The 22,423-nt window shown below is 46.6% G+C and overlaps 1 protein-coding gene across 5 annotated transcripts in view; it reads left to right on the top strand.

The window, feature by feature from the left end:
• HUWE1 (HECT, UBA and WWE domain containing E3 ubiquitin protein ligase 1) overlaps positions 1-22,423 on the top strand; it is a 2,445,223-nt gene that overhangs the window by 290,216 nt on the left and 2,132,584 nt on the right. For all 5 annotated transcript variants that reach the window (XM_069645305.1, XM_069645304.1, XM_069645303.1 and 2 more), the window contains exon 11: positions 19,200-19,300. In XM_069645305.1, coding sequence (XP_069501406.1) covers positions 19,200-19,300 — 101 coding nt within the window. The remainder of the gene's footprint in view (positions 1-19,199; positions 19,301-22,423) is intronic.

Genomic DNA, 22,423 nt, shown 5'->3' with positions numbered 1-22,423 from the left:
GATGACGTCACTATGGCAAAGAACCATCTGGAGACCCCACAATGTTACGAAAGATTACAAGGAAATCCCAAAAATGAGGTCATTGTACAACTGGAGGAACTTATAGGCTGGCACAGGCGAGGTCTGATAACAGACGAGGACAAGACATACCTGTTCATTAAGCAGCCAGGTATACCTACAATCTACTTCCTTCCAAAAACACATAAGCCCTTTGACCACATTCCAGAAGGAAGGCCGATCCTATGTGGCATTGGCTGGGCTAAGGAAAAGATTTCACAGTACCTAGATAATCTACAAGAGAGATGTATATATTTTGGGGGCAGATTGGGAACTTATCCTGTCTAGGGTTCATTTGGAAGAGAAGCTATCAGATTTCTAATCTTTGAAATCACCAAGTAGAGATCTGAATGTAGCACCAAGTGGTGGTGGGTAATTCTGCCAGAACTACTTTAGAGAATCCAGTACTGGGTTCTGAAACAATGGTAAGTAAAAATATTGTAATTTCTATTATTAAAACAAGGGGGTTCTAACTTCTAATACTGCCAAGGTAACTGGCTCGTTTTTTATGTCCCATATAGAACAATGAGGTAGACAATTGAACATCTGCATGCGGCTCCAAGTGAAAAGGGGCAATTCAGTCAAAACCAAGAGGGCCCAGTACAGAGTTCTGTAACAACGGTAAGTCAAGGGTAAGTATATAAGTCTCAGTTTAAGCAAAGTTTTGTACATAACTAACTTGTATTCTTGTTCTGTGTAGGACAACAAGATCGCAGTGGAGACGTCTGGAACCCGGAGATGGTAGAACTAAGTCTGACATTCTGTCTAGGAGGCCATGTTTATATATGTGACCTGTGACATCACTCGCGACGTCAGACGGGAGTTCGAATGGTATTGATATAGGTTTTCAACGCAAAACATCATTAATGTAAACCTAACTAGTGCACAAATAATCCCTAAGATCAGATGTGTGTTCTTTTAGGTTAAGGTTGGTCAATCAATTCAGTGCTCCAGATAGTGATGTCACATCGCGCATGCGCGAGTGACGTCATGGTTAAGTGCTGTCTATTATTGATAGGTTAAGCTAAAGCTACATGAAAACGTATTTACTTGTCAAAGAGACAATGTATTCTAGAAGGTCAAAAAGGCTAATGTGATATCAAAATCAGGTCCCGACATGCGCGTGTAAAGGTAGATATCTGATTCCTAGATGCAAAAAGTCTTTTAATGCCGCCCTGATGCGTTTGTGTAATTAAATGACGAGTCCTGTGGATACTATAGTCGTGGATTCAGAGCAAAATAAACATCAAGCTTATTATTTTAACAGGTGCTTCCTGACCGTTGGTTGTTGAAGATGAATATTTACATAATTTAAATAATTTGTATTAATTTAAAACTTCCATCGATACCATTCGAACTCCCGAGTGACGTCACGGAGGACGCATGTGCGAGTGACGTCACGGAGGACACCTATATAAACATGGCCTCCTGGACATAATGGCAGACTTCGTTCTACGACCTCTGGTTTCCAGACGGCTCCGCTGCGATCTTGTCCTACACAGAACAAGAATACAAGTAAGTTATCATGTACATTTTAGATTAGACCTTTGTTTAAACTGAGACTTATATACTTAACCTTGACTTACCGTTGTTACAGAACTCGGTACTGGACCCTCTTTTGGTTTTGACTGAATTGCCCCTTTTCACTTGGAGCCGCATGCAGATCTTCAATTGTCTACCTCATTGTTCTATATGGGACATACAAAACAAGTACGTTACCTTGAGTAGTATTAGAAGTTAGAACCCCCTTGTTTTATTAATTGAAATTACAATATTTTTACTTACCATTGTTTCAGAAAACCGGTACTGGATTCTCGAGTAGTTCTGGCAGAATTACCCACCACCACTTGGTGCTACATTCAGATCTCTACTTGGTGAGTTGAAAGATTAGAAATCTGATGGCTTCTCTTCCAAATGAACCCTAGACAGGATACTGAACACCAGTCTTTGGTAAGTTCCCAATCCGCCCCAAAATATAATTTGGTTTCTATTTTGACCACAATGTACATGGGCACCAACCAGTAATATGTTTCCACAGGCACTTCTATAAACTTAAATAAGTCCCACTGTACCACGGCATACAAGCTGCAAATATACTCGAGACAGTGATCCTTATATTGCTAGGTTGGAAATAGAAGAATACCCCCAGTGATCAATGGGTAAGGATTTATATATAAGTACACCAACTTGGGCTTCTCACTTACCCACTTATAATTAATAAGCAAAGCTTGTCTAAAACATACATCCACAGTAATGGGAGAACGTTTTTTGCTGCTAAAATTCAACAATATGACCACCACAAACTAATTCACAAGACTAGTGTATAGCTGAGGATCAAATAGATTAACATTATAGACACATTGTTGATTGTATGCTATATATGTATTGTAATTTTTTGGAACTTCCTATGAGATGACGATGAGTTGCTAATATGAATTGTTTGCTATTTTTCTAGAGATAGTAGAATTTTTGAAATAAGGTTTACATACAGTTAAAACTGTAGCAAATTGATCTTTACTTTTGTTAGACATCTAATGGTTATATAAAATGTATTTTCCTTTATAGAAATTGAAGGAAAATGAATGTATGCTCCTGATGAGTGATTCTGACTCAACACGTTGGGCTATTTACAACTAATAAAGAAATGTATTGTTTTTTACAATACATAACTTGTCAAATTGAATATTTGCTATATTTGAAATGTACTTCATGCTATGAGGCAACTAAACAAATTCCTGAATTAATTTCCCATATTGCCTTGAAGTTACAGGACGGTCTAGACATCTCCCTCCATCCTGGATGGGGATTCTGACACTAGACCTCATAAATACCATTTTAGGCTTTGGCCATTTAAAAAGTGTGCAGGGGACGCAGAGACGCCTGCAGACCTGTTGCTTCAATGTGAAACAAACACTACTGTCCTGACCCGTTTTCTACTCTACAGAGGAGCTCTGAAGAGGTCTTCCTTCCCTTTGGCTGGTGGTGGTACCAACCAGCCCTGAGATTAACTACAATTGGAGCAATCTGCCAAGGGGCTATGCCTTTCCAGAGCTGCAGACCGCAAATACCAGCAGACCTCGACCCAATTTCAGTGCATTGTCTTTGAAAGGCCAAATCCGTCCAAGTCTTTGCTGAGCTACTGGTGAACCTCAAGAGACCCGATCTGACTCATGCAAGTCCCCGCACCAGAGTTAATGAATCGAAGATGATTGACGGGCGAAGACCTTCCTCTGTTGGTGCTGCAGAAAAGGCGCGAAAACCAGACTGGACAGAGAAGGCGACGAGATCCGTGCCAAGTGTCCTCTCACTTGAGACTGCTGCTGAGATATCCCATTCAGAGTCTTTCCTTTCATCACCAGACCAAGGAATGTGGACACTGGGTCAGTCTCTGCTGCACATAGGAGAATCCAGCCACAAACATTTCTTCTAACCTAATGCACCGTGGGGGTAAAATGGTATTGTTTACCTTAAACCAAGAAGTCGCTCCAGATTGTTGGAGTGCACAAAGAGGTGTCCAGTGTGTCCATTCACACTTCATACCCAAGCTGTCAAGCTTGTGTCCCTTTTGTAGTCCTTTAGTTTAGTTTCTTTATACTGTGAGGTAACTGGGTGCCAGAGACTTAAAGCAAGTTCAACAAGTTGCATGCATTTTCACAGTAGACAGCGACAATGACAAGAAAAACAATAAGTGTGGAGGACCAGGGTTACATGATGGTCACAGGGTTGATACACAATGAGGTACAGTACAATGTGAGATAAAGTAGAGACAAATTAAGCAGACGTTAAGCACTTCTTGTTAGCTAGCCAGGTCTTAATATTAGCTCTAAAGGACCAGAAGGATTATTCCATTCTGAGGTTAAGGGGTAAAGGGTTCCATTGTTTGGCAGCTCGGACCGGGAAGCTAGAACCACCCGCTTTTTGTAAGTTGACTTTGGGAATGTAGAAATGTAGAGGCAATGAGAGTACAAGGTTCTGCTTTGTCTAGCTGCTTGGCATTTGTTAAATTTAACTGCCAAGTACTTGGGAGCAGTGTTCGATACACTTATGGATGATAAGAGATCTGAGGGTTATTCTGTCTCGTACTGGGAGCCAGTGGGCATCCTGTCTGAAGCTGGAGATGTGGGAGGATCGAGGAATGCTCAATGCAGCTCTTACGGCATTGTTCTGAAGAACCTGGAGTTTGTTCAGGTTGCGCTCAGATGTGTCTAGGAAGAGGGTGTTGTGGTCCATTTTGGAGAGCACTAGTGCTCTAGCTAGAGTAATGCAGCTATTGGGCGAGAGGAATGACTTGCATGCATTGATCAGCTTGTTTGTGTAAGCCGTAGAGGATGCAGGGGCATTCACTTGCTTTTTTAACGAGAGAGGAGAGTCCAAGTATACCCCTAATGTTTTGATTTCTTTGTCCATTTTGATCAGGTTTCCATCAATGTTGATAGATGCTGATCATGGGTCTAATTTGTTTAGTCGTGGTTGGGAGCCGCCGAGCAACAGCTTGGTTTTCTCGTTAAGACATAAGCTGTGGTCTACCATCCAAGCCTGGATCTCCGAGTCTTCTTCGTAGCATCCTGATGGTGTGATGAGAACCTGAGTCATCAGCATAATTCGTATGCGACACCCAGGTTGTCGAGACGGTCAAACAGGAGCTTTGTAAAAATATTAGAAGGTTGGCGATACGTACGATCCTTGCGGGGCGCCGCAATAGATGGGGATAGGGTCAGCTGATGCCGACAGTGAGAAGACCCTTGTGGTGCGATTGGAAAGGAAGGATTGTACCCAAGCGGAGGCCTCGCTAGAGAAGGCAGCAGCTGACGCCAAATGTTCGGTGAGGATCCGGTGGTCAACAAGGTCGAATGCTGCTGAAAGGTCAAGTAGCAGGAGTATGGCTAATTTACCATTTTCCTTGGCCTCGTCCATTTGGATTTTAAGGTCCAGAAGGGCTGTTTCTGTTCTGTGTTTTGGCCTAAAGCCCGATTGTCTGAGGCCCAATAAGTTGTCCTCCATAGGTTTCTGGATTTGTAGATAGGCCAACCTATCTAAGATCTTTAGGATGTAGGCAACGGTGGTAATGGGCCTGTAGTTGGTGGGATTGTTGGGGTCTAGATTGTTTTTTTTAAAAAGGGGCATGACCCAGGCCTCTTTAAGGCTATTGGGTACTGAGCTAGTTTCGAACGAAGAGTTGATTATGGCCGTTATGAAAAGTACCAAGACGTTGGCGCCTTCCTGAATGATTGTGGCTGTGCATAAATCCCCTTGGCACCTGGACAGCTTGAGGCCTTTGATGATCTTTTCTACTTCTGTGGCTGAAACCGGAGAGAAGTGTGGGCATGTAGGGGTTTTGTGGGACGGGGGTGGGGAGGCGGTATTTGCATTTTTGCCAAGTTGTTTTTTTTTTTTTGCTCGATTCTGGATTGAAGCAAGGCAATTTTGTTTGCCAACACTTTTTGAAGTTTTGCGCACCAGTCTGCGTCTTTCACACAAGATTCCACAGGTGTGGAGGGTGACTCAAGTTCCCTAAGGATATTGAGCTCTTTCGTTCTAGATTTGGCCTTGACGATTCTATGGCCATATGTTTCTTTCTTAGCGGTGAGGATGGCTGTTTTGTAAGTGGAAGCAGCTGCAGAGAAGAGAGCTTTGTTAGAGGAGTTGGGTGTTTTTCTCCAGGTGGATTCTGCCACACTTTTGACGTTCTCAAGAATTTTCATTTCAGGGGTAAACCATTTGTTAAGATGGGCTACTGGTTTAGCTTTGGTAAGTTTAATGGGTGCGATGCTATCTACTGCTGCCTCGCGCGTTTTGTTGTAGAGGTTGACAAGTTTATTTGCATCTAAGTCTATGGAGTTTGCAGGGACAAGGATATTATGGATGAGTGGGCGTAGGCTTTGCAGCGTTATGTTACGATTGTTTCTGGCAAGTGTTTGCGGAGCTGTAGTTGGCGTAGTGCTGGTCAGAGCATTCCCTTGGATGGAGAAGATGACATGGTGGTGTGACTAAGCAGTTGGTTTGTTTTGGAGGATGGTGGTAGCACAATTGTGATCGGCCAACCAGTCCTAGGTTCTGCCTTTATTATGGTCGGTGCTGTGACGAGATGGTTGAAACCGAGTTGGGTGATTGTTTTCCAGTGATAAGGCATTTGAGTCATTGGGATCGCCAAGGCCCAAGTTAAAGTCGCCAAGCAGGATGATTTGAGATCCTGGCTTGTTAGGTCAGAAATGTCTTCTTCGAAATAGATGTGATCTGGAGGCCTGTAGATAAGGTGCATGAGGATTGTTTGGGACGCTGAGAGTGGGACCTTAACTGTTAGAAGTTGCGAAGAAGGGAGGCTGGCAGACTCTGTGGCTCTTGAGGCCTACGGAGGTTTTAGCTTTGAATGCTACTTTACCTGTGTCTCTATCATTCCTTATTGTGTAGCCGTCTGGTATGGCTAAGGATAGTGCCGTCCCTGTTGCCTGATGCAGCCAGGTTTCAGTAATGGCCAAGAAGTGGTCGTTAGATGAGATACGGTCTGCAATGTCGAGTGCACGGGCGACTAAGGACTAGGCAATGATGAGTGCCTCTGATGGTAGGGCGTTCAGCTATGCTGTGAGTTGCTTTTAGGGTTTTAACTGGATTAGGCTAGCTGGTGACGGGATTGGAGATAAGGATTGGTGGTCTTTTCTAGAATGACCTGCAGGGAGTGAGTCGGGAGCAGAGTCTCTGGTTTCTGTCTTTCACTGGGCATGGGATCCAGGGTGTAGGCGGTGAAGCAAACCAGGGAATCATTCTATAGGGCTAAGAGGAGAGCTGGGTGCGAGGACCTGTTTAGGGTCCTCACGAACCACGGTCTCCACGTGCGTAAGGGGAAGTTGTGTAGGCGGTGGTAGTTTTAGTCTAAGAAGGAAGTGGGACGGGGTGATAGTTAAATAATGGCAGGATGGTTGCCATTGTTAGTGTCGTTCTGCAGAAGGCTGCCATGAAAGCGAAGGTATAGTATGCTAGTTCACAAGGGCACATTATGCTAGTTTGCTTCAATGGGGTATGCTAGTTCACTAGTGCACAATAGGTGGTTCACCTGCGGTACAGCCAGCTAACAAAGCTAGATCTGTTATTTGTCTGCATAGCACCCATATTCTCAACGATGCAGTAAACCGATGGTGGGAGGCATGCGCAGTGTGCTGAGTAACGGGCGGGGCAATACAGGTATGTGGTCAGACATGTACACTGGGGCAGTACATATGTTGAGTAACGGTGTCAAAGGACAGTTGGCTGAGGCAGGGGATAGGAATGCAGCGGCTGTACAATAAGGGTGTATGCTATGTGCCGAAGATGGCAGGGTGCTTGGAGAGACTGGGTAAGAGCAGAAATACTTAAAGCTGCTCCAGTTCTAGTATAAGCTCGCGATAAGTGAGTGTCTGTTAAGTCTTGAAAGGCAGAGCGGAGTAATCGCCTGCGTATGTGGCATTGGTCGCTGGAGACAGGCAGCAAAGAAATGTAGATACTCCTCGGAGGGGTGACAGTCACGGCTCGCCTCAGCGAACAGAGGCAAACGGGGCCTGGAGTGTGGGCCTTATGGGTGGTGCCGGCGTCCGCCTGCCCGTTTCAGATCGGTTCCTTTTAGGCTCCAGGTGGCGAATCACGGCGGCAACGTTGGAGGAACCAGGAAGTCAGGCGGTAGGAGCCGCGTCGGCGACATTAAGTGCCCATCTCAGTAGAAATGCAGCTTTAAATCTGCTGCAGCAGCAATGCGGTTAAATCAAGGAAAATGTTACAGATGGCAGCAGATTTTGCAATAATAATCGCATGTGCACATTAAAATTGCCTTTTTTTGTTGAACTCGGCAGTCGAGAAGGGAGATGTAAACACTGGCATCTGGCACGCTTTAAAGCGCATGGAGCCCTGATTGGCTTACCTAGTGTGCATCTGTGATGTGGGGATCTTCCTTTGTGCTCCATGTGCTCGGAGCGGACTCTGGGCAGTAGTGCAGGCAGCACGGCCAGGAACACCAACAGGGTCTCCATCGTTGTTAACTATTCTAGTATCTTGTCATAGAGATTGAAAGTATCCACAGGAAGTTCTGATATTCTGCTGCTTCGTAAAACTTTGAGCCCTCTCCGAACTGACTTTTGAATAGTTGGGGATCAGGCTTTAAAAGCTTTAGTTTGCTCTAGAATTTTAAGCTCTGCCACTGCATGACTAACCAAGCTTTTTCCTTCTTGAAAGACTTTGTTTTATGTGGTTTTGCTAACTAAATACAATTACCATATATCTTTATGCACGGTCGTACTGATAATATGGCAGAATTGTCATTGGTGTCAACTCTGTAACAATTGTACTGCGAGCCAATACCAACTAAGTAGTGGCGCTTGAAAAGTATTTAGAAGTGTTCATGTGTGTGTTGGTTAAGCGATCTAAGTATTTTAAGACATTCCTTGTGTAAATGCAATATATATACTCTTTCGTCCCGTCCCATTTCCTCTATACTGCATGGGCATCCCTTCCAGGGGACGAGACGGAACCTTTTTTGCCAGAAAAAAACCTTCCCCTTTAAATTTAGAGGCGCGCAGGGGTGCGACCCTGGGATCATGTGCTGCCCTGACTCTGCCCTCCGGCGCCACACCTCAGTCTGCTTTTCTGCGTCAACCGGAACGGGCCAAATTCACTAGTGCTCCTGGGTTTAGTTTCAGCCATGTAATTCCATGCGCGCATACTGCGTCTTTTTTGTCTTTTTTTTCATTCAGGTACTCGGTCTTCAGGCGTCACGGTCCTCCCCGGCACATGTCAACTTCCGCAGGGTTCAGGAGGTATCCATCCTCCGGGCTCTTAGCAACTTCAGACTCCCACGCCCTCTGCCTACGCTGCCTTGGTCCAGACCACAGTTGGTAAGTTTGTACAGCGTGCAACGCCCTGTCTTCGAGGTCGCTGAAGAACAGACTTGCCAGGTGGAGAGAGCTCTTACAGAAGTCGCCTCCAGAGGACCTCAAGAACTTCGTGAAACATCGATCCAGGCCCAAGGTAGGGCCTCCATTTTCCATCGCACCCTGCAAGGGAGACACCTTCCAAAGTACTTGCCCATGCGGGAGGGACCGCGCAGGTCCTTGTACCAGCACGTGCACCGTGGCTGCTCAGCCTACAGGCTGAGGGATGCCCAGATCCTCCTGGTGACAGTGTTGAGGGGCCGGAAGGTTCTTTTACCGGGTCTTCACCGAGGGGTCACGCCCTAGTACTGGCAATACGTCTGAGGGGGTGCCTAAACATGGCCCTACCGGCCCCTGGGCCGAGGGTGTTTCACCTACCAGGTCTAGGTCCAAAGGGCAGGGTAGGCCTCGCAATCCACTCTCGAGTCTTGGAGGAGGCTGGGCCCAGCGAGCCGAGCAAAACGACACATGCATGTGGCAGGCAGCTCGACAAAAATGGCCGCCACACCAGACCTCGTCGCCCGTCCAACACCATTCCAGGAGTTCGGCGAGGAACGAGTGTCAAGGTGGGACTGGCCTCAACCAGGTATGTGGCCTACAGCCCATCCTTCATTTGTGCATGGCAGGTTCCTGCTGCGCCCCTACGGGCAGGGTATGCAGCGGCTCTAGCAGCCTCCCGCTACCCTGTCAGTATCCCTACCACGCTTCCGGCCTGTGAAGACAGGTTCTTTGAGAGGTTCCTCGGGCTCATGAAGTCCCCTCGGATGGTGTTTATTCTCCGGGATGCCATCATGGACGTCCTCCCTCCAATACTTCCGGCACCACAGGCTCCTGCCCCGGCGCAGCCTCTGCCTCCGGACCCCTAGCCGATTCCTCAGGTGGTTCTGTACCTGCCTCCGGTCCCTGTACCCAGCCTTCAGCGCCCGCTACTCCCCCACCTATGCAGAATCCTCCTGACCCGGAGGAGGAAGAGGACTCTGACACGCCCTCGTCACCCAAGGCCTTCCACGAATGTCTTGCAGGGCTGGCGGAGTGTCTGGGCCTACCTCAACCCAAGGTCGAGCAACCGGCAGAGGGGGTGCTTGCTGAGGTCCTCACGAGACGCCCCTCTGTCAAAACGGGAATTCCACTGCAGACAGATGTAGTCTCCCTGGCCAAAAAGGGTTGGCTCAAACCCCACTCTGTACAGCCGGTCAATCGACACCTGGACGAGAGTACAGGCAGATGGAGGCGGACACACTCTTGCTATCGGCCCATCCTCAGCCGCACTCCTTGGTGATCGCTTTGGCATCACTATACTCCAAGCTCAGTCGTCCTCAGCCTCCTCGGCGATGCTGCTAGGCAAGGAGATCTTGGAGGCGTACAGGAAGAAGCTATATTCCAACGCGTCCTTGCATCTTCACCAGGGCAACTCCAATGCCATGCTGGCTGCCGCTAACCAAAGATTATGGCGGGAAATTGCAGACTTCCTCCTGGAACTACCTGCGCAGAGCCAATCACGTTTCAAGGCGGGACTGGCGGAGGCCAAGCTGGTGGTGCAGGACCTCATGGAATCCACCGTGGCCCATAGTGACACCTCTGGCCGTGCCATCTGTATCGCCACAGACCTGAGGACAGCCTGGCTCTGCTACAAAATTCAACCCGGGAACATATATCAGACCTGCCGTTTGAGGGGTGTGGGGGGGATCAGGAGGGGGTGTTCGACCTCTTCATCTCCACCACAGACGAGGCGCTGGACAAAAAGAAACAACTCACAAACTGCAAGTCTTTATCCATCTTGACAAAGATCACACCCAAATTGTACACCCAGTCACAGCAGCGCTCCGACAAGGGGCGTACATACGGAGGGTTCTGTGGCTTCCAGGGAGGAGATCCAGGGAGGAGATCCAGGTAGCCGGACCCTTCACTGACTCCAAATTGGTGCAAGAAACCAAAAGGGGCTGTGGGGGGAGTAAGGGCTATTTCCAGTCCCCCCTTTTCCGTGACAGCCTCCGAGGGAAAGAAGGCATGACACGCCCCCTCCGGATCTACATGTATTCACTGGGGGGTACGCTTGCTCTCCATGCACATTTCTGGTGCCAGAATTTCGTGGACCCTTGGATCCTCTCCGTAGTATCCACGGGGTACAGTCTACCCATCCCAGCCTCTCCTTCCTTCCTTCCTCCACTCCGTCAAGTTGGGACAGCAACTCTTCTGGCGCAGGTTCAGTAGCTCGTAGAGAGCTAGGCTGTGGAGGAAGTCTTGGGCTTTTACTCGAAGATTTCCGCCATTCACAGAAAGAACCAGGCTGGGCCTGAGAGTTGTGCTGGACCTTTAAACCCTCAACCTCTCAAAAAAAAATTCAAGATGGTTACTCCAGCTTAGCAGAGACATTGTGCAGGGGAGACTGGATGGGCTCCCTGGATCTGAAGGACGCATACCTACACGTCCCAATTTGGCAGCCCCATCGTTCTTTCCTACAGTTCAGGATCATGGGCTACCATTTTCAATACAAGGTAGTTCCTTTTGGCCTCAACTCGACCCCCAGGGTCTTTACCAGACTCATGAATAATGTGGCTGCCCTCCTCACAGCACAAGTCCTCCACCTACCCATACCTTGACGACTGGCTCGTCAGGGCTACATCTCCGGAAGCGGTTCACCACTCTTCCCGTGCCCCTATGAACAGACTGCACGATCTGGCCTTTTTGCTCAATCGCAAGTAGTCGCAGCTGCAGCCCACGCAGAGACTGACATTCTTGAGCCTCATCTGGGACACGTGCTCCGAGAAGGTGTTTCCGTCGGAGGACAAGAGCGTGGCCACCACCCACTTCCTCAGCAGAGAAGTGACCTTGGCATGGTGTTACCAGCATCTCCTGGGTCTCTTGGCTGCAGGCCTACTAGCCGTCCCACACTCGAGACTGCGGATGAGGATTCAGCTGCATTTTGCAGCCTCATGCAACCAGGAGCAGTGCGCTCAATCCGAGATGGTCAACATTCCTCCATCTCTCCACCTGGAGGACCTCACATGGAGGTCCATGGACTGCAACATACGGACAGGCAAAACCTTCCGCCCACCTCCTCCCCCACAGGTCACCATCACCACGGACTCCTCGCTCTGTCTGGGGAGCCACCCTGGACGATCTCTCAGGCCACGGCACCTGGACTCGACAAAAGCAGGAGTACCTCATCAATTGGTTGGAGCTGAACGCCATCAGCATTTTCCACCTCTGTGTCAAGGTTGTCCTCATCCAGACACTCTACCAGCATGTGCTATGTCAACAAGCAGGAAGGCACCAGATCCCCGCCACTGTGTAGACTGGCAATCGGCATGTGGGAGTGGGCCCTGGAAAACCTCTCACAGCAGTCCACCTTCCGGGGGAATCCAACCTGGAGGCGGACAGGCTCAGCAGGTTGGGAGTGGACAATTAAGAGTAGCAGCTAAACAACCTCGTTATTCAGGAGATCTTCAATAGATTGGGTCGGTGGATCTCTTTGCCACCTGGCACAACAAGAAGTGCCCCAGTTCACATCCTGACAGGGCCCTGGCTCTCTGGGCGACGCATTTCGGATTCAGTGGAACGGCATGACAGCATACGCCTTCCCGCCCACTCTGCTGATTCAGAGTGATTTGCAAGATCAAGGAGTCTCGCCAGCTCAACCTCTTTCTAATAGCTCCAAGGTGGCCGGGCAGACCCTGGTTCTTGGAGCTGCTCAACCTCTCCGATGGCACCCATTCACCTTCCGACGGGACCAGCACATATTCTGGTGCAGCAGGGGAGCAGGGACATCCACCCTGTTCCACAGGAACTAGCCCTCACAGCGTGGTTCCTGCGCAGGTAACGCTTAGGCACCTCAGCCTCTCTCAGGCTAATCTGGAAATCGTACAGGGCGCAAGGAGCCAGGCTACCAGGGCCCAGTATAAAAGTAAATGGACCAGGCTCTGCCACTGGGCAGACTCCAAGAAAATCGAACCCCCTGGCATGTACTTTAAACTACATGCTCTCCTTCTCGGCGCACTTCGCCCACTCTGGCGTGCAGGTGGACAGAGTATGATCATGCTCTTTGTATAGTTTGATTTTTGGATTCTCATACCATATAGCTTTGCCTAATTTGTAAGATCTGAAGCCATGGGGGAGGTGGGGTATAAGATGGCAAGAAAGGTTGGCCTCTTAGCGCTCGGGACACTTTGATCCTTGTGCCCCAACCCAATAAATTGGGGAGCATGCATCTTCAGTTGCCAGCTTTAACACGCCCTGTCGGGGGGGCAGTCTGCAATCACTCGGAACCTAGGTAGCAACACGTACATCAGTATTGTGTGTAAAATCATGAGTGGTGTGTTTGTGAATATTAGCATGTCCACACTTAGAATTGTGAACATTAGCCTGCGTCGCATCTAGATGGAATTGTGAATATTGGCATGTCCACACTTAGAATTGTGAACATTAGCCTGCGTCGCATCTAGTTTTGATTGAAGGATAGCATGCCCGCGCCCAGATGAAACTTGAAGGTTAGCATGTGCCACACTTAGAACTGTGAACACCAGCCTGCGCCGCTCCTAGGTAAGATTGTGAATGTTACCATGCCCACTCCTAGATAGAACTCTGAACATAGGCCTGCGCCGCTTCTAGATAAATGTGAAGGCCAACAAGTGCCACACTCGGCAAAATCTGTGAATGTTAGCATGCTAAAGGTCAGGTAACCCAGTAACCAATATAACCTCAAACTCTGCATACTTATCTCACTCAAACTCACACAACCATCTCTTGCACCACAAGCCGGCCGCACTTCACAACACTGCAACACCACATAAGCCGGAGCAACAGCACACGCGGACTGACACCGATCCAATACCTGCACCAAAGCTCAGTATCTGGTGTATACCGAGCTGAAGCTGCCAATAGAACACCACTCCTCTCACTATCCTACTCCCTCACTATCCTACCCAACCCCCAACCCTGAGCTTCACCGATCCATTTGATCTATTTCCCAAGTCTTCTGAATGACTTTTTCATTTTTGTTTCTGCTACTGTCTGGTGGGGTTCTCTGCTTCTCTAACAGATTGCTGGCTTAAGCCAGCCCATGAGCGAATGTGCCATTCCTAGGGGAGATTACCTGAATTTCTGGAGGATTTGCCACAAACATGGGCAGCTGATTATTGAAGTCCAGGTTTGTCCTTTCTTAGTTGTGGTATCTCTTAGTTGGATTTCCTACCTTTGCTGTTCAACATCCATCTTCCGAGTTCACCTTGCTCGCTGGATGGGCTGTCCAATGCAGGGATGGTTTGGTGCTGTTGGAGTTGCTGTTCTGTCCAATCCTATTGGACCATGCACCTCAAGGTAGAGGCAATCTCTTGCCCAGAAATGTTGGTTCACCACCGTCTTGTGCTGTCTTGTGCCCCAACTGTAGCCTAGTCATGGTACCGATGTTTTTGTTGACTGGCTGACCATGTGTGCCTCAAACAACCCCAACCCCCAACCCTGAGCTTCACCGATCCATTTGATCTATTTCCCAAGTCTTCTGAATTACTTTTTCATTTTTGTTTCTGCTCCTGTCTGGTGGGGTTCCCTGCTACGATGTTGTAATCTTGTATTCTTTAGTCTGTTTGAAATTTATTTTTGTCTTCAAATGTATTTACTGCAATGGAACTTTCAGCATATTGGATTGTTTTGGTTTTCTGTCTGCTTTTAAGGTGGACAAGGACTTCTTAGCCTCACTCCCATTTTCAACACACTTTTTTAGCATCTGGTCAGTTCATACAGGCTGCCAGTGCAGTCTGTCCAGGGGCGAGGGGGGTGCCTCCATCACAGGAGAAACCGTCCAAGGTTTGGGTATACCATCACGGAACCACTGCCTAGCCCAAACCAAACACATATTTCTGCTATGGCCTTTGCAACCCCATGCTGAACCTTCTGCAACAGCTACAATGGTGTAGGGGACTGCCCCCTGAGATTCTATTTTGTCTGGGGGTGATGAATTCCAGAATCTAAGCAAGGGAGCGGGGGGAGCACAGTGGACATTACATTCTTTGCCTCCCTCGCCGAGTACAATGTCCACTCCCTAAACATCACTTACCTTCTGATGAGGGTGGGGGTGGGGGGAATGGAGTTCTGGTCTAGGATTCTCCCCTAGGTGTACCCCGCATTTTTGAAACCCATTTGTAACATTGGTGCTTTTATTTTGAAAACTACTTACCTGTTGGTTTGTTCAGGGTGACTTCCTAAACCCATTCCTTAACTGTGGACTGCACTTTAAGAACACGAACAAACTTACCTGGTGACGGAAGGACTGCTCATTAAACAATGTTTTTATAATGAGCAGACCGGTTGTTTTCTATTGTCCGATTACTTTCTCTCCTCTCCACTATTGCTCGGCTTAGATGTTGATAACCTTTTATTAGTGTGAAGTGTTGTGTAGTCCCCTTTTGCGGCTACCTTATGTATATATGGATATGTGTATTAAATGGTGTTCTTGGGGTTGACCTGCATGTGTTCTTGGCCTAAAGAGTGCATTTTTTTTGCTGTGTTGATTGTACCAAACCCTGGATCTCGTAAGTCTGACTGTGCTCAGCCGGTGCTACCCATGGAGTTTGGTATGCCCAAGTGTGAAAAGACTTTGTGACCAATAAATAATCCTCTCTGAAACCCCCACACAGTGGTAGCTCGGAATATCTGTCCTAAGTGTGGGCCATTGCTGTTCTGTGATTCAAGTCCCTCTACCAGATCCTTGTCCCAGCCCTGTAAGAAGTTCTGTATTAATCTGGTTCTTGTGCAATCTTCAAAACAAACCTTCAGGTACTTGTGCCACAAGTACTTGATCATCTGCACCCTCCAAGGACTGCACCTCAGGTTTTGCGGTTCTGGCATATTCCTATTCTCCTCTAGGGGTCTCTTGGGGCATTGCATTTTGCCCCCTCTGTGGTTTTGCAATTGGCATTGTTCTGGTTATCTGGGTCTGTAGCTGCGGCTCTTCAAGGAGATCTCTTCTGCCGTCCCCTGGGGTTGGTTGCTTCTGTCCCCCCTCCCCCCACACACAGGTGCAGACAAGTACTTAACAGGCTGCATCCTAGAACCATGGCTCTGCCCTTTGAATTTGTCTTTTTGATCCATGTAGGGAAGTGTTACTAACTTTATAACACCATAAAAGTGACTTTTAAAGGTACTTGGCTGAGTATTGTAGACTAAGAGAGATGCAGAATGTGTTGCCTTGCTAACAATGCATTCCTGCTCGGTGTGCAGCCTTTGCCACTAAGTTTAAAGTGAAATAAAGTGTTCGGCTTTTGTACTGTCTTTTATGTTGCTGTTGATTTTTACCAAGTGCAAATGTTCTTTAAAGATCATTCAAAAAGGTGAATCGCCACTGATTTGCTGAACTTATTTTGTTTTACACCATCTTCATAGGAATGTCATCCAGACAAAATAGAAAAACCATCCTAAATCACAATGGGGAAAAACTAACTGATAAGTCTTTAGACCTATTCCTCAGCCCACTCACTGGGGAGATTAAACATTCCTATAACCACATCAACAGTTCTCGCCTCAGGCAGCAATTGAAATGAGCAGGTTAACATCCCCACTGCATGGATCCTTTTCGATCCAGTCTTGCAACAAGTGACCATGGATGGCAAAAGTTTTTAAACAGATTAGCAAATTAAAATACCTAGACAATACTTAAATAACTCCATTGTTTACTTCCCGAAAATTGGCAAAAGTCCAGGACCATTTTTAAAAAAGGAAAAAATGTGAAGCCCACATATGACGCCTAAACACAATCTTTATGCAACATTTTCTCCACTCATATCAATAGAGCCCCAATGGGCCTGCACAATTTAAGTGTCCTAGAGACGCCCACCCCATGTATGTCGAAGTCCATAGTCGTGTGGGTCGACACCTAACACATAAAGCTGTATGGGAGATAAGATGTAGATTTAGTCGACATCCATTGGGTCTACAGCAATAATCCACATTTATCTGTGCCCCCTAAAAAATCAGTTAATGCAAATGCACACAATACATCAGCGCCATAGAGTAAGGAACAGTTTCAAACCAAAGACTTCCAAGAATTAATAGAGCATTTTGGAAACGGTTACTGTAGCAATACATTTCAGAAAAAATATGTATTGTCGCTAAGATTAGCTACAGTTTTTTAAAAATCCGTTGCATTTGGAGAAATGCAGAGCATACCTCCCTCACATCTATTTCTAAACCCCTTGTGTATCCAATAAAAATGTCTGGGGCATGCGAGTTCCCCAGTCAATTTTAGAATTCCAGTGTAGGTTCGAAGTTCTATAAGAAATATTTGGAGGAAAGACAATGGGCCATTTGCTTAAGTGGAGGTTGATTAGTTCTACCCGACCAAGTGCGCATTTTGCTGCGAACTACCCATGCGATGGCCACAGGAGACCCCTAAAAGTGTTCCAAAGGTGGTTGGACAGACAAGCTCCAGAGAAGGAAGCAGCAGAGCAGGTGGATACCCCACCTCCCAGTAGACATCTATGGGTAATGTGTTGGACAATTTGCCAAAGAATCTTGACCACTGAGAGGTAGTATCACAAATACTAGCCCACCCAACTACGAAGTAGTTAATGCGAAAATGGCTCCAGCAGCACAACATCCGGTCAGTAAAATGAGGTTTCCTGGATTCAGTACCCAGGGGCTTGCACCCTGAGCCTGCAACAATCCAGGCTTCCAAGGGAAAAAGACGGGTTTCCAACGTCAACCTAAAAGGCTGAAGTGGATTACTTGACCAGGAAGACTCCAGAAAGATGTGGGGACCTGTGGAGATGGCTCCCTATAGCTTGGTGGACAGAATGAGGGCAACACAGCAGCAACCAATCCTAGCATGGGAACAGCCTGTAGCACCTAGATTGGCCGGATGGTGAAGTCTCTCAACCCTCAGGTCACCCGCAGCGACAAAGCCAAGCAGAAGATTCTGGTGGAAACTGCAGGATGCAGTAGTAAACGGCCAAGAAAACTGTTCAACCAAGGAGGGCTTAAACCAGCATATGTGGGAAGTCAATAAGTCTTTAGGAGTCCTGGATTCAACCTCCAGATGCACACAAATCCAAACCAGGTATGCCCAAGCCACTGCATTGAAGTTTTGCCAAGTGGAGGGTTTTAAATACTGCAGTAAATGCTGAAAATCTCCTTCAGCAGGTCAGAACTGCTGCCTCCAGCAAGTTCCAGAAGCAAAGCAACAAGAGCACAGCAGGGGTGCAGGACAAAGCCGAAATACCTTTGAACAAAGCCAAATGTTGGCCACCCAGTCACTAAAGAGTGCTGGGGCCAAAGTCACATGACATCTGAGTGGTCACTGACACTGCCTCTTACCCAAAGCTGCCACGATAGGAGCCACCACACAGGTATAGCGTCCAGGCACCTCTACTGGTATAAAACAGTTTGGACGAATATTTAGCCTGCCATTGTGGATTCACAAAGATCCTTTGTGGTCAGAGTGGCTATTTTAAGACACCCTGTGGTTATACTGAACAAAGGAACCCTTAAAACCCAAAATGGCAGAGCAGGATTTAAAAAAACAAAAAACATTGGTATCCAATGGCTATCAAAAATGTTATTTTGTGTAACAATGATGGAAAATGGCTTGCAACTTTTGGGAACCCAAAACTAAAGTTTAGCTGCCACCAGCCTACTCCCTAAAACTGGTGTTTGGGCAGACCAAAACAAGTTGTAATGGCAGGGGGTTTTAATGAGAAGTTCCTCTGGCCAACGAAAGTCAATGTTTAAAAAGAAAATTGGAGAAAAAAAACAATGGGTCGGGGGGGAGGGGGGGGTGAGGGAACAGGGTGCAAACGGGTGAAGAGCCTTGATGATCAAAGAATCCACAAAATAGGAATGCTGACTTATGTATTATATGGTTTGGGCATTCCCTTGTTATTATGCTATGTGCCACCTTTTCCTCATCAGTACCTCCTTGAGATTATAGATTTGATGGCTTATCGACCCATACATACACCTTGCAGAGTCTGCATTTTACAAAGGCACCCTATAAAATTTGTGTTAATCCCTAACGGAGTCTAGGAAAAGGCTTCAGTACCTAAATTGCCCATTAAGTACATTTTTATTTGAATTTGTGCGAAAAGGTATTCTGTGGATTTTAATTAAGACACCCACAATGGTGAGCAAAGATCACAAGTAATTTTTCTTCTCTATAGTTTGGGATTTGCGAATTTTTCCCTCTCTATAGTTTGTGATTTGCGCAACATTATAATGCTTGAGCTTTTTAAGTTCTGCTTGAATATTCTCTTTCCTTTTCAGTATACTCCAACGCCCTTCAGGAGTCTGCCAACAGCATACTGTACAATGGTCTGATAGAGGAGCTTGTCGACGTCCTTCAAATTACAGACAAGCAGTTGATGGTGAGTACCAAGACATTTGCATTCGTACAGACCTCAAACATGTATTGATGTCCCTTTAGAAGGGAGCACGCTTGTAAACACTTAAAGACCACCTTTTTGAACCCGGTTTGCCAAACTATTGCATACTGTGTTTAACACAGATGTGACACTTCTTGCTTGTTTTACTTTAAATTATTTTATCAGAAAACACATGCTACAACTTCATGTAACTTTAAAGCATAGCTCTGCAGCCTTTTACTCAAGATCTTTTAGACGGCATAGGATCAAGCCTGTATGGTCTGTGTTAAAGGATCAGAGTTGTAGTACAAAACATCTGAAGAGCCGAAGATTGCAAACCCCTGCTTTAAAGATTGCTTTCTCAAGCAATGGCTCTGCTAGAGGGCCTGGATTAGAATATTTCTGTTCAGGGGTGGATTCTTCTGTACATAAAAATGCATAGAGTATTTTAAAAGATTAGAAATGTTGATGCTGTTTAATGTTTGTCCCACTTGCCCCAATCGGAGTGGATGAACATGACTCCCACCCCAGAAAACTGTGCTTTTGACATCAACGGTTTGCTTTATTTTCATTTGTTGTCTGAGAGCACGGACTGTTTGCTTCTTCAATTGGCAAGGCATGATTCTGTCAAAATGATCAACACAAGAAAAGGGCAAGAACGCTAATTTGATAATGTGGCTCTGCTTTGATAACTATCCAGTACACTTTGCTTTTGTTCCTTCAAATAGGTTTTGAAGTATTGTATCTTCAAAACAGAAACTTAATAATTCTCCTTTATAAAAGGAGATGTAAAAATAATTATTTCTGGTCAAAACATTTCTTGCAGGGTACATTTTGAAGCTTTCTTTGAGACCTCAACCACCCACAGCCAAATCTTGTTTGGTCCTTTTGGTTCGGCCTTATTTTGAAGTAATTGTATTTTCTTGACATGGTGGTAGGACTTGTCTGTAAGGCAACAAGATCAGTATAAGGAACTACTCTAGTTTTTCCCCAGGCGCTCATTTGCGAGATGAAGGAAGAGGTGGGTCTGTTTTATGCAACAGCAACTGATTTTAACACCTGTCGCCATCGCATTCTGCACTGCCTAATGGATACCTTCTTCCCACATTCTTCTTTCAAATTCAAATGTCTCCAAGAACAGAATGCACCAACACACTACCATAGTGAACTCCTTGCTCCTCAGCCTGTCTGGGGTCGCATGTTGTGTCCTGCTGATTGTATGCAGACATTTGTCTGAAAAGAGTGAAACACTTTTAGACTAATTGCAATTGTTGGGATTAAGAACACTGATAAATTGGGTGGGATGCTTGTGATTTGTGTTAACCTAGCTCTGGTAGCTCAGAAGAGTGCAAATTGTGAATGTCAATTCTTTGGTGTAGCAGCAATACAGGAGTGTTCCATCAGGGCACTTTACTAGTACTCAAAGATAGTACTAGTAAATAGTTGTACTACAATAGTGTTAGTTGTGTGGACTTCAGGTGTGCACAAGTCGACTCTTGAAACATTGCCTGGGACATTAAGGGTAAGCAGTAACGGATGGAGAGGGGGAAATATATAGATATGTATATGGTAACTGGTTGGCTCTTTATAGAATGTAGGATCCTAGTGGATGACTTAAGTGGCGATCAGTGCAATTTAATATCCTGTAATAATTTGGAAGGTAGAAAATGTCCATATTTTCCACCTAAAATGCTGTCTGCTACTAGTGAAGCCCACATTTAGGGATACATCTTTGGAAACCTGTCCTAATTTAAATTATTTTATTTGAGACCCGAAAGACAGCTAAGCTAAATACTGGTAGAGGCACGAGTTGTTACAAACAGTGCAAAGACATTACAGGAGAATTGGTTAACCTGCTGCTGGTAGGCCTCTCGAACAGTCTCCTGCAATAAGAACACAATTGGTTTGCCTGCATGGATTCACATGCTATGAATTTTCCCCGTCTGACTGAGAATCCTCAGTAAAATAAAGCTGTTTATTGTTGAGCTAAAAACTGTTGTGGCTTGTGTAGCCTATTGCTGTCCCTTTGTGTCATACTTCCCCAACCAATGACACTAGTCCTCCTTAGCTCCACACCTCGTGGCCATCTTCAGATTTTTACCGCACATTTTCGTGTTCGGAGTACTCTAGTTAAGCTCCTCCACTTTCTCCAGTATTTATCCTTTTTTACATTTTTTTATTTTTCTTCAAAATGTCACAAGTCACCGTTGTGACTGGCCGGCAGCAGGGATCCGTTGTTGGTCTTGATCCCACTGTCCGTCAGATCGTTGCATCGTGTGAGGCCAGACTGGTGTAGGGCCTAGTTCACACTCCATGTCTGAGGCTGGTCAGAGGCCGAGAAGAGCCTCTTCAAGGCCTGTTCCAGATGTGCTCAGAAGAATGTCTTCATCCAGAACCGCCACCAGAAGTGAATTTACTACCTGCACTCGGGCCACAATATGGAAGGATGTCCCATCTGCTCTTATTTCTCCACCAAGATGAATAAAGATCCCCATCGGAGATTGACCGCATGGCAGGAGGGGAAGGTAAGGCCTCTGAGTCTGCATCTGTGCGCAGTACTGCCTCTCCAAGGGCTAGCCGTCCCAAAAGCAGGCCCAAAGCTCGTACTCCATCTTCCAAATTCCTTCGTACTTCCAAATTGAAGGTGCCTAAAAATGCTAAGTCGTCTAGCGTTCCGACTTTCTCGTCGACAAGCGCAGCAAATCTGTCTGGATCGGCAAAACATTGTTAATCGTCAGCAGTGTGATTGTTGACAACCCTGAAGGCTTCCTCTTCGACACCAAGACCGTTGTAGAAATCTTTGAAGATTACGTTGACAGGCTGGCTGTTCTGGTTTTTGTCACGTTGATGGGCTAGTCGATGACTGCAGGCACCATCTCTATGGTCATGACTGCTATCTCAAGGGTAGCATTTCCACTAAGGCCTCTGTCAGTCCCTGCTGGGTTTGTTCACCCGCACGACCATCTCGCGGTGCGTCTTTGCTAGGCATCTTTCTAAGAGGCTTCAGCAGAGAGGCAGCTACGTCCAGATCTCTTTACTACCAATGCCCTCAAGGGCACCTCGGGTACCTGCCACCCCCTTTGGGCCTCCCAGCGTCATGGCTCCATCCCGTCTCTCCTCCTGCTG

This window comes from Ambystoma mexicanum, chromosome 2p, assembly GCF_040938575.1.
Source record: "Ambystoma mexicanum isolate Mex_15411 chromosome 2p, UKY_AmexF1_1, whole genome shotgun sequence".
Classification (NCBI taxonomy): domain Eukaryota; kingdom Metazoa; phylum Chordata; class Amphibia; order Caudata; family Ambystomatidae; genus Ambystoma; species Ambystoma mexicanum.
Note: the sequence above shows the minus strand (reverse complement) of the source record. Positions and strands in the feature narration are given on the sequence as shown.